Here is a 12,969-nt window from a genome sequence, read left to right as displayed (position 1 = left end):
AGCATAATCACTATCTGCAAATAGAGGCCAGTGTGCATCTCCACAATTCAACATGTTTTGTAGGTATTTTGCCAGCTACTGAAAAACAAAATGTGTCACAAACTTTGTAGATGACTGCATTCTACACAGCTTAGTGGTGCTTCCAGTCCTCAGAAACAGGTAGTTTATTGAAATTTGCAAAAAGTGTGTAACTTTGAAGAGATCTCTGTGAAATTCAGCCTGGAGAAGAGGAGGCTCAGGGGAGACCTCATCACTCTCTACAACTCCCTGAAAGGAGGGGGTAGCCAGGGGGGGTTGGTCTCTTTTCCCAGGCAACTCTCAGCAAGACAAGAGGGTATGGACTTAAGTTGTGTCAGGGGAGGTTTAGGTTGGACATTAGAAAGAATTTCTTTACTGAGAGGGTGATCAGGCATTGGAATGGGCTGCCCAGGGAAGTGGTGGATTCTCCATCCCTGGAGATATTTAAAAAGAGACTGGATGTGGCACTCAGTGCCATGGGCTGGGAACTGCAGCAGCAGTGGATCAAGGGTTGGACTTGATGATCTCTGAGGTCCCTTCCAAGCCAGCCAATTCTATGATTCTATGAAATACTCATTTTACTAGACTTTCTGGGTAAACCACTGCTTTGGACTTTGTATCTGTGGGTCTTGAGCAGAAAGTGAGTGCTAACACTCTGAACAGCAGGCAGTAGCTTGTGGGATCCAGGTCTAAGAGCACAGACATCTCAAAACCTATCAACAAAACATGATGGGACAGATGACTATCTGATAATAGAACAACATGGGGATAGCTATTGCTTTTTAGCATGTTCTTCCTTGACTGATTAAAGTGCTTACTTGTCTCCAGAGCTCAGACAAATTTAAGAGGGAAGACAAGTCTGTATCTGACACATGACAAAGCAGCAATGAAGAAACAGGAGGTGTGGGCTAGCAACCACCCAAATCTCTTCAGAGAGATCCCTGGTTGACGTGTGAGCATGTCAACAACAACCATGTCTACAGCTTGGCAGTTGTAGAAACAACTCCAGCAAGCACTGGGTACAAGTTCTGTAAAGAAATGCCTGGCACAGTTCTTGTACCTGATAAAATTTGCTATGCATCAGGCACATGGAGCCATTAGAACCCCTAATTAAAAAAAAAAACCAAACCAAACCAAACCAAAACACAAAATCTACCTTTCTCTCACAGAAGAACCAAACTTTCCTCCTTTACAGTTCTGCATGCTGGTGTTTAAGGAGTCACAAGCTGGAATTACTGCAGAAGTGGAATAAAATTGTATGGTTTTGGTATGTTATCTAGTCCTTCCCATTTTCTTTCCTAGAGGGCTGTTTGTTTTCTCTTTTCTTTGCCATGGATCTAAACCCAAGGAAGACTAAAAGAAGATGACTCACCTCTAGGCAGCTTTTAATGCACTTGGTTTTCAACTTTATGAACCTAGTCCTTCAATGTATTGGTTACAAAAATACTATACTATGGATATGTGTCATTAGTAAGAAGCTTATTTTCTTGAGGTGGTCTATAAGCAAAAACTAAAGAGCAGGATATCATTAAATTCATCTAATATTAATTCCCCAAAGTAAAGCAGCAGCATTAACTAGCAGTAGTTTGGGGAGTTCCTGTGGCCATCCAGCTTCAAGCACGAGGTCTGCTGGGAGTGTTTTTAACTCCTGGCATGCAACCACATGACAGACTGACAGCTGGATATGCAAGGAACAAGAAGATGAATGCTTTGGAAAGGAAGCTTTTAAGGCTTTGGAAACTTCAGCCAGCCATGAATGTCTCATGACATAAGGATGTTCCCCAAACATGCAATTATGGGTTTAGAAGCTTGTACTGACATAGCAAATGGCTCTGATTTCTGATCATTATCTCCTCTGACACTTCAGCAGGGGCTGATATTTCTTGGATTTAACAGTGGGCATGGAGGTACCTGAGTGTCCACCTCAAGCAGTATCTGCAAGCTTTTTTAATGTGCTGGGATAAAAAAGGGTTCCTAAAATAGATCAGGGAATGAAGGGTAGCATAATTTAGAGAATCTAAAACCAAGAGATTAGTTTAAACAGTGATAGAAATGATCTTTCACAGGAGATCAGAAATAGGGTTTAGGGAGAAGGAACTCTTGAAGGAGCCTGTTCTTTATGCTCTGTTCAGAAGCAACCATCTTCACTGTTATAATACGTAGGGCTCATTCTCTTGAAGGCTAAATATGAGAGGAAGAGCACAAAAGCTTTAAATTGGAGTGGGCACTATAAAGAAGGTCACTTGATAGAAAGCATGAGGCATAATTTGGAGAAGAATGTTAATACCAGCTATATCAGATTGAGAGGAAGCTGAAAACAGCATATGTTCTAATATTGTCTTTTATTGATTTTGCTGCCAACATCCCACTCCAACAATGTTACAGCTGCACTTCAGGATTCTTAATGGAAAGGGATGGAGAAAATCAATATACAGAGCTTGCTTCTGCTCCCATTGAAGTCAATGTGAGTTTCATTATTAACAGCAATGAGTACAGGAAAGAGTTCAGGCTGTTTTGTCGTTTTATGTTTGTTTTTTCTTTCCATTTTTATTTAACCTCCTAAGGAGAAATGTGTACTGTTATTCTGGTTTAGAAATGTCCCATTTAAATCGGGCAATTCCCTACCAAACTGCAAGTCTATGCATTCAGAAATGATGCCCTGCTTTATGAAACCCAATGAAAAATTATAGCCTGTATCCTGAACTGGGGAAGTTATAATAAAAGATATAGGATTTGAAATAAATTCTAATAACAAAATCATTTCTTTCTTAAAACATTTTCATTCAGATATAAAGCAAATAAAAACAGTTTAGCTTTTACTGACTTGTAAAACATTACTTTCAACGGGCATTGTTTGCTCTACTACAAATAGAGGGGATACACCCAAACTTCTTTTCACTACTACTTTAATGCTATTTACACAAAATGAAATACACTAAAATTATCTCCAAAATTATAAGCATCATCCTCATTCCAACAATATGCTGTTAATTTTGTTCCAGCATGAGTGCAAAACATATTTTAACATGCTGTCAAAATCAGATACTAAGAATGTCAATAAAATGACACTAAAATAAATGTAAATTTAGATTGCTGTCACAAGTGGCTGCTTGGTTTTGTGAAGATGTTAGGTTGCTATAGCGTTTTCCATAGCAACTTTGCATCTTATTACATAAATAATCCCTCAGTGTCCTTAAAGCTTACTAAAAACAGGATTAGATCTATTCTCATATGTAATGATCCTGCATAAAACCTTATCAGTATGAAATACCCAGAAAACATGATAAAATGTAATCTAGATAATAGTACTTCTGGCAGTTGAAAAGCATCAAAGCGCAACAGAGTTGTTTTGTAGTAAACGGGATGTCCTCCTAAAGCCCATATGAGGAAAATGCCTTTGAAGTGTTTGCTTCCTCTAAAAATTGAAAATCAGCTTAACCCTTTCACTGCCGTGCCCACAGGACCAGCACACACCTTCATCCCAAAGCTGAGATGTTCTGTGTGATCCAGAGGCTCTGGACCAGTACCTGGGACAGGGTAAGGCTGTTTTTATTCCCCAGGGAAGAACTGGCAGCTACCTTTGGCCCTGATTCATCAAGGCATTTCTGCTAAATTCAGCTGCACAAAGAAGCATTATTTAAGTCCAAGTGGACTTAAAAGCAGGGGCATAAAATTAGACCCTGAATTTCAAACTATTTTTGTAAAAGCTGTGGGGAAAATGGAATGCATTTTAAGGCACGAAATTGGAGTCTGTCTGATGATAACAGCTCTGAACTGGCATGCTGTGAAAGACACTAGAACAGACTTTTGCTGACATGGAGGGAGTAATCATCTTGTGCTGCTTTCTAGTGATCATCCTTGTTAGTCCCAGGGAGCAAAACTGATTGTCTGCTGTGTCCAGAGCATTTCCATTCAAAGGGAAGTTACCCCACTTGCAGAGCTCAAAAGGGTTACTCAGCTGTCCTCTCCAGCCAGAGAGGAGATTGTGTCATTCTGGTGACAATTCAGTGTTTCGTATTTAAAACGTGTTTTTTTCTTCAAGACGTTTTTTTAAAAGCTCTTTAGTAGCTTCTGTTAACAGGTGTTATTTTCCTCTTCATATATCTTGATATGTTTATTGCTGCAGGGCTGATTAGGACACCAGCTGCTGATGGCTTTGAGATGGTATTGATATATTTGAGGAAACAAACAACGTTAGCCCATTAATTTTTTAGGGCAAATACATTTGTTGTTATTTTCCATTATCTTTATCTACAAGTGTTTAAAAGGAAAATTGTCAAATTATGGTCTTGCTAAATAACAGGATCAGTTTCAAAAAATTTGAAAAATTATAGGGTAGGTATTGACTACTATAGGAGAGGTAATGAGAGCAAAATAAACAAGAATTTTGTTTATAACAAAACCTCGCATAAAACCTAAAAGGTAAGACTTACAAGAAAGGAAGGGAGAAGTATCTGATCCCTGGGACCAGGAAGAAAAGGAAGATCTGACACAAGATTTGCTGTGACACTGGGCCAGGTTGAAGAAAAGGAAGAACAAAGCTCAGCTCCATGCAGCTGGGGCTCAGCAATTTCTATTGAAAGTTGTAACAAGCTATATAAAGCTTTCCTACCACTTTATTCCAGCTCTAAAACACAGTTTCTGTTCCATGTGTGCATCTCATCATCATTCGCCTTAGAGAAAGCAAGAAGAGGATTGCACTGCAAAGAAAAGATGAATAAGCATTGCACAGATCACTTTGGTGTTCTTTCAGGCTTTTCCTGAAGAGTTGCCAGGCTTGCAGCTTTCAACATAGACTTACAAACAATATCAAAAAGCCTGTTTTGTGCTGTTTGCACCAGGGTGCTGCTTTTCAAATACTGACTTACACCCTTCTGTGGGACAGACTGCCCACTCTTCAGCCTGTCTCCTGTGGCAAGGGACTCAGCTGATGCTACAAAGAGGACAAGTCAGTTCAGGGGAGAACTTGAAGATCGAGGCTGCTGTTCAAGAAAGAAAGAGCTTCAGTGTTTCATTTTGGTCACTGCTTTAGTCACCAAAGGGTGGAGGGCAGTGCTGATTTTTTGTGCTCAATCTGGGCTTGCACTACTCAGCTTGCGATTTATTATTTGTATGCAGTCCTCAAAATGTTATTAACTTACTTCATCAAAGGTGGTGAAATGTTCCACGAGCCCAATGAGTGGGTTATTGCAAGACCTTTCAGCCAGAGAGAGCCCTATGCTGAGGCGTTTGTCACCCACGTGGACAGGACGGGAAGAGGATGAATGAAAGGAAGCAGGACTGCCTCCATTTGATAGTAAGGAACTGAGATAAACATAAATTCCTTGATTAATCCAGGTGTGTGTGGAGGGAGGGTATGGAGCAGAGCTGGTATTTGTCCCAGAGCTCTGGGATCCCAGTCAGAAGCCTGAAGCATGTGAGTGGTGTTCCCTCAGCCCTCGACATGGATCATCAAAGGTGGTGAAATGTTCCACGAGCCCAATGAGTGGGTTATTGCAAGACCTTTCAGCCAGAGAGAGCCCTATACTGAGGTGTCTATCACCCACGTGGACAGGAGGGGAAGAGAATGAATGAAAGGAAGCAGGACTGCCTCCATTTGATAGTAGGGAACTGAGATAACATAAATTCCTTGATTAATCCAGGTGTGTGTGTGGGGGGGCATGGAGCAGAGCTGGGATTTGTCCCAGAGCTCTGGGATCCCAGTCAGAAGCCTGAAGCATCTGAGTGGTGTTCCCTCAGCCCTCCACATGGCTCATGCAACTTTCTTTTCTGCAGTGCCAGCCACAGATCTCTTGCTGAAGCTGAGTTGCTAGAATTAATGGCACATTGCCAAGAAGTGCACAAGGAAAAGATTAACCCACCTCCCCTTAAAGTGAAATTACAGGTGCCTTCTAGGCATAAACCAATCTTCAGCTCTTTTCTACAACGTGCAGCTTCACTTCAGTAATTCTTAAAATTACTTTGGAGGCTTTTACATGTGGATCCTCACTCCTGGTGTCAGCAGGTGGGAGATGAAATATCCATAAATCCTGATAGTTCTGAAGATTTTCATATATCCTCTAGACTCCAGCACTGAACCTCTTCTCTCCCCCACTTCCCTGAGCTAATGCTTGTAGCTGCACGTTGACTTTCAAATGTATTAGCTGAGTTGCCAATCATCATTATTATTTTTTTCTTAGCAATCTCTCAGCTTTACTTCAGCAATCCTCTTGTCCCTTTCAAACTCCAAAATCCAAGTTGCGGGAAAAAAAAAAAAAAATCACTTTTTAAAGGCTGAATTTTGTAATATGCCACCATTTTAAAGAAAAAGCTGATCCCACAGCTGAGGTTCACTCAGTACCGTGTCAGCCTTTTCCTAGCTTTCCCCATCATGCAAATGCCCCTTAGTCTGTGAAATCAGGAGGATTTCCTATAAACTGGGCAGGTATGCTGGTTCAGCCAACTTACTGGTTTCCCTTGTGGGGCTCTTCAGGGAGGGCATCCTGCAACAGTCTGGGATGCTTTCCAAAAGAAAAAGCAGAGAGTGATGCCTTCTTTTTCCTTGAAGATTCAATTTGCACGTGATAAAGTAGGGTACTAACTAAGCCTGCAGAAACACCCAGAGGAGCAGAATATCTTTGCACAAGAGACAGCATCCCAGCCCTGCAACATGGACTGAGGCTGGGAGAGAGATCCAAGAGACTAATGGTCCCCTTTCTCACTCTAGCTCTGCCACTAGGTCACTGGTATCAGTATATGAAGTACATAAACAATGAGAAGATGAGTTTTCACCAATTCTTTTGGTGAAAGAAGATTTAAGCCTAGAACAGAGAGACACACTTTGCAGCAAGTGCCCCCAAACCTGTTCTGCATTGTCATAAGTACAAGTCCAAATCTTAATAGTCTGTAGTAGATTTCTAATACACACTTTGATCTCCTGCATAACTTGGCATCTTGCACAACTTGATGAAAAGATGCAAAACACTCAGAATAACAGTTTTTTTCACCATCTCCTCCAAACCTCCAGCATTTATTCTGTACAAGGGCCTCAGCAAAATGTAGCATTCCTCTGAAGCCTGAAGTCCACCAAGTCCAGGTAAGCATTTAGGCACTGAAGCTTTTTGTGCAGCCTCAGGACTCAAAAGTGTTGCATTGTGTTTTCAAATGTAGGCTCAATACATCCTTTTTTTTTTTTTTTTTTTTTTTTTAAACTTTTTTGAGGATGATGAAAAGGTTTCTCTTCAGATATCTTAGAAGGGAGTTTTCCCTCTAGCCAGTCTAGCTGCAAGGAAATGTGACAAACTCAGCCCTACACTATCCAGATGCTCACAGATGTGGAGTAATTTCTGAATGAAAAAGGCTGGAGTTAACAGAAGAAATTATGGTGGGAGACTTCTGAAACAGTTTACCAAGAAGGTGGTCTTAGGACTTGAAACTGTAGAATTAATTGAGCCTCCTTGTACTAGGGATGATTTAATTCGATGAACTAGTGAAAAAAAGACCTGACACAGGTGTTGGAGCCTGGGGGAACATCTACCACTTATTGTAGCTTTGGGGACTGTAAGTACCCAGGAGTGTTCCCACTGCTGAGTAGGGTATGGTGAAAAATAATGTTCTCAAGAAAATGGTTGGAATGGCAGAACAGGCAATCCAGAACTCTGGAACTACCCGAGCCAATTCATCATGTCTTGCTCCTTCAGCCACTTTGGGATTTAGACTTCTAAGCCTCTATGTGAGCAAGCTGTCCTTGAATTGAAGCAGCACAGTATCTTCTTTGGGTTACTCAGGCTTTGCCCTTCCCATGGTTAAGCATTTAGACAAAATATTAAGAAAAGGGTTTAAAAAAATAAAGAAAGTGCCACTGTTTTCTTACTGTACAGAATCGGTTTGTTGTGGTAAAATATTCTTTAAAAGACATTCTTTGTAGAAAAAATGCTACTGTGAATACAAATAGCCACTCCAGTGATATAAAGAGGTGGTTCTGGAATAACATACACTAAAGAAAGGAAAAAAGCAAAAAGAGAAGGAGAGTAATACAAATAGTAATTAAAAAAATGTTATAAGAAACAAGAATCACTCCTTCATACATAAAAAAGAAAAATAAGGTTATTCTCTCACTTTTTATTTACCAATATTTTATAACCAACATATATTCTGATATAACTCCAAGTTCCCTCTATTATCAACAACAGAAGAGTAAAATCTACTTGCTTCAGTTGAGAGTGCAATGTTTGATGAAGAAGACTATAAAATTAATTTTAGAACTGGCTGACACTATATATGCAACAGACTGGATAAACTTCACTAAGATGATTAATGGTACAATTGACAGTGATGAACCAGTACTCATGCGGGTTAATATCACTAAATTTTGATACAATATGCAACACAACACTGGGTTTGCTACTGTTATCACTGAAGGGACTCAAGTCCCCACATTACAACAATACAAATAAACTGAAGGTGTTCGGGATGGAACACTGTAGAAGTCTCAGATATCAAAATACTTGATAGAAATGCCCTTTTTCACAGAATAAGACCAAAGTCACTTTTCTATGCATCATGTTACAAAAAGAATGACCAGCACATCTCTGTCCTGAGCATGCATATTTTAAAACAATAAATGCTAAGTATGACAGTTCAAGAATCATTACACATCTTCTGGAGTGCAGGGTTTGGGTATTTCTGGCTCTACCTTCCTCTTGTTGATTCTAGTTGCTTCCTCCTCTAAGAGTAGAGACAGTGAGGATAAAATGAATAGGCAGACAAAAACATCTCCAATTGTTAGCAGTGTTTTTTTTGTTGTTGTTTTTTTGGTTTTGTTTTTTTTTTTTTTGCAAAGACCCACATTCTCAATTCTAAATGTTAACTACTGGTGTCTAGAAAATTCCAACCCGCACAATTAGTCAGGCAAAAATTAAGGTTGCCCTTTACAGGTTTTACTGTTTCATTTTTCTTCCAGGAAAAACACTAAATCTCCTCCTAAGAGAGATGCTGTAGTAAAAAATTCTCTGCTAGAATTACACTTCTCCCTTCAGTCTTTACATCTGGAGCCATTTACCTCACACAGCATCTTGTCACAGGAGGAGCCAAAGAGCTCTTCTCTAAGTAGGCTTGAATTCACACTTTTGTGCAGGCATACAAGGACTGGAAATCATCTAATGGATGAAATTCTGTCCTTTCTTAACACAGTGCCTGTAGGCAAAGGCCCAGATCAAAATTATTCCCATCATCAGAATCCCAGTGTCTTTTCATCTTGCTCTCTCCTTCTTTCCCTTCCTTAGAGGTCAGTGCTGGCTGGTAGTTCCCAGTCATGCTCTGAGTTCAGCCTCTGTAAATGGGCTTTCAGAAGATGAGTGTCTGGGCAGGCAAACCCCTATAGGCTACTCACAACTTTATTTGCTAATATCAAGAAATTGAGCAAAGGGTCCATCCAGATCATGTTACCAGTCAGTATCTCAAGCAGCTTCTGAGCTACCTTTTGGAGTGTCCACTCTGGATAGCAGAGTATTTGTAGAAAGCTGACAAATTTGCTATTCTTCCCACATGTTGCAAGCATCCTTTTTCTTTCTTTCATGACAGCCATCTAACAAGAGTCAAAGTAATGCAGTCAGCAGTACTATATTGTGAAATATCTACCCTTAAAAGTTCATTCCACAGAGCACACAGTAAAAATAGAAGAGCATATTTGTTAGAGAGCTTATACATTTCTATGTATTGGTTAAAATGAAAGGCAAGTTTTAGAGAATACAGACTGAAAGAGAACTTTAGCTGGTCACATTAAGACAATTTTACAACCATGACATGAAAGGCTGTTATGCAAGACTGCAGAGAGTACCCTAAAGTAACCTAATGCTTCCAGTCAAGAGCAGAAGAAAAGAATTTTCATCATTATAGATTGTAGCATGTGACAGACACCTTCCAGAGACAGCTTACATCATTAAAATAACTAATTTATGAGGGTTTAAAATAAGACACTGTCTTATATAATCAGCTACTAATATGTCACTCGTTATATGTGAGCTTTTGTTTGCTTTTAAAAGAATACAACACAGCTATATATGTGACATTATAGAGGGATTTGGCTTTACCTGAATCATCTACTCTCAGCTTTTTACTGGGATTGTCACCACTGTCATCATCGGACATTTCCATCTCCTCTTCCCGGCGAATTCCCATGAGTTGTTCACTGTGAGCATTTCGGAGCTCCTAAAACCCAAAAATAACCTTTTGTCAGTATTAACTTCCATAAAGTCATTATGTAGTAATTAGTATCTGTCTTTAATACTGCTCTGATTTTAATTATACACCATTTATCATTGTAATCATGTTTATTTTTACATGAGTATTTATAACAACAGTAGCACAGGGCATTCTTCGTATGAAAGAACGGAGTTTATCAAAGTTAACATTCAGGGAAAACAAGAAAGGAAGTCAGGCTTTACACTGAATGATCTTTAATTCTCCTAAACACAGCAGAAGGCTTTAACAGCAGGGATGATGCTTAAAATTTCATATAAAGCAGGCTGATAAAGGGATTGTCAGCCTGCTTAATGTATAATTCCTGCTTCTCTCTGCCACTCGGGGTAGGATTCACCTGGCAAAATTTAGGTGCCTCCCTTAAACAAAATCATATTAACTACACCCTGAAAGTGCCCAAATCTCTCTGTGCATGGTGAAGGGAGCCAAGGGCAGCTGGTGCAGATGGAGGCCTTTATACTGTAGGTGCCTGATGCCGGGCAAAAGAATCTCCTCCCCTGTCCCTATGCCAAGATTGCCTCGGACCTAAAAGACCCCGCCTGAAAAATCTCTGCATCCTGATCCAAAACGAGTGCCAGGGTGACCAGCTGGGCCTCTGGGCGACCACCACAAGGACAGGCAGGCAGGCAGGGAGGCTGTGCACATGTCACTAGGTAAATGATCAGCAAGCACATGGGCTTTGTGGGAGTCTGGGCAGTCTTTGTTCTGGGGAGAAAAGCTGGCACGGGTGTAGCGTCTGGCTTTTTAGCGGCAGCACCGGGAAGATTGAGAGGACTCTATTTTGTTCTAATAATCCTGTCAGGTGTAACACGGGGATGCTGCACCGTGATTAGTGTAGGCCTTTTCAGGCTGCAGACAGCTAATTTTTCTGCCAACAAAGAGCCTAATTCCCAAAGAGGTGGTTTGAAATCTTCGAAACAAGGAAGAGATGCATGGAAGGGGGAGACGGCACCAAGGAGTCCAATCACTGCTCCCTGCAATTAATAATAAGTTGTCAGAGAGGGACTGGGTGGAAAAAGAAAAGGCATTTCCCTTGAGCTGTACCCTTGGTTCATCAGCAAATCTGAAATATTCTGATAAATGCATAGGTGTCCATTAAGGCAAGGGGCTAATTAGTGGGCGTTTTACATGATAATTATTTCAATTTTTAAAAGAAGTGATTAAAAAGGTAAATTGTCAACCTGTGCCTCATGCAGTCAGAGGCACCTCTGGAAGAAACTAGAAAGCTATTTCTTAAGTCCTTTTTGGAAAAGGCCACCTGCACTTTTTCCTGGGGAAATATACTACATATGTGAGCAGACTTCAGCTTGCATTTATTCCCTCTTTAGGGGATAAATGTCCTTGATGCACCAGTGCCTACATTATCAGCAAAGCCAATAAACTTCTGCAGAGAATGTCTATGGGCATGAGTGTTTGCTTGGGCTGTGGGTTTCAAGCAAGGCTTTCTTAAGCTTATCAAAAAAGGGAAAGTGATCTGGTAATTAAACAAATTAGCTGATAATGTCATGGCTAGAAAATATGATATAAATCAAAGATGTCATTTGGTACATTTAGGTCATTTCACATCCAAAAAGCAGGCATTTCTAAAATGCATCGGTTCAGCAAGTGCCTTTGCATGGTTTTGAAGTGGTTTTGTTGTCCTCTTAGGAAAACAAAAGGCAATTATATTTGAAAAAACAAGTAGTGAATTAGCATTTTTGGAAAGTCCAACTCTTATACATTTCAATTTATGAAATATTTAGAAGCCAGCAAATGAATGACACATCACATCCCTTTACAGAAAATCAGTTTAAGAAAGATTGGGCTTAATGTCATCGAAATAAGCGACTAGTAAATCATATTTTCATGCTTTTTTAAAGGATAAGACAAATGTCAATCCCCAGCTTCCCAACTTTCCATTGATCAATGGCTTTATTCACTACTTATATGAAATATTTGTGAACAAAATGCAAAATTCAGTTCGTACCAATAAATTATGCTAACATTTTATTTTCAGTGTCCCATCATTGTGAAGTCATTTGGTATTCACCATAATAGCACTGATATTAAAGAATCCATTTGGTATTCATCTGGATGTTACATTTAGTGCCATCGGTATTCAACTGTAATTCAGCATTAGTTAATGGGCACTTAAAATGTTATCCAAATGTTTTATATCACAGCACTTTAGTGTTTCTCAAACTAAGTGTACAACACTTATTTTACAAGTATACTACAAAATAATTAAATAAGTGCATCTTACCTTCTAAAGTTTTTATTCTGATACAGAGAAAAATCATTTAGAAGACTGTGATATTAGCAATCAACGCACTGTACTACATGAAAGTAAGCCAAGTGTATGTAAGTTGCTCATATTAAAAAAAAAAAAATAATAAAAAAAAAAAGAACAAAGAAAGAAAACAAAGACAGTGGTACTTACTTTTTAAAATACAGGCTCATAGCGTATTTACTGAATTAAAAACGAAAGCTGGATGACCAAAACACAGGATGAGGTCTAGTGCTTCCTTTGCTGCCACTTGCAGCAAGGGGAATTAGAATCCCATTTTCTCTGCTTGTGCTTATGACAGTCACACATGCATGGTCCCACACTGCTAACTCTGTGGGGCTGTATGATCACATTTATATTGGTTTCTTTGCAAGCATAGTACTTGGAATCAATACAAGTTATGTAGCTACTATTTTTAAAGATGAACATAAAACAAATGCGAAGGA

General features: G+C 39.6%; 1 protein-coding gene across 3 annotated transcripts in view; it reads right to left on the bottom strand.

The window, feature by feature from the left end:
* Window positions 1-12,969, bottom strand: part of ENOX1 (ecto-NOX disulfide-thiol exchanger 1) — a 376,541-nt gene that overhangs the window by 55,544 nt on the left and 308,028 nt on the right. For all 3 annotated transcript variants that reach the window (XM_071740024.1, XM_071740005.1, XM_071740013.1), the window contains one exon: window positions 10,089-10,206. In XM_071740024.1, the coding sequence (XP_071596125.1) occupies window positions 10,089-10,206 (118 nt within the window). The remainder of the gene's footprint in view (window positions 1-10,088; window positions 10,207-12,969) is intronic.

Source organism: Heliangelus exortis, chromosome 1, assembly GCF_036169615.1.
Source record: "Heliangelus exortis chromosome 1, bHelExo1.hap1, whole genome shotgun sequence".
Classification (NCBI taxonomy): Eukaryota; Metazoa; Chordata; class Aves; order Apodiformes; family Trochilidae; genus Heliangelus; species Heliangelus exortis.
The sequence above is the reverse complement of the archived record's forward strand: the minus strand, read 5'-3'. Positions and strand labels throughout refer to the sequence as shown.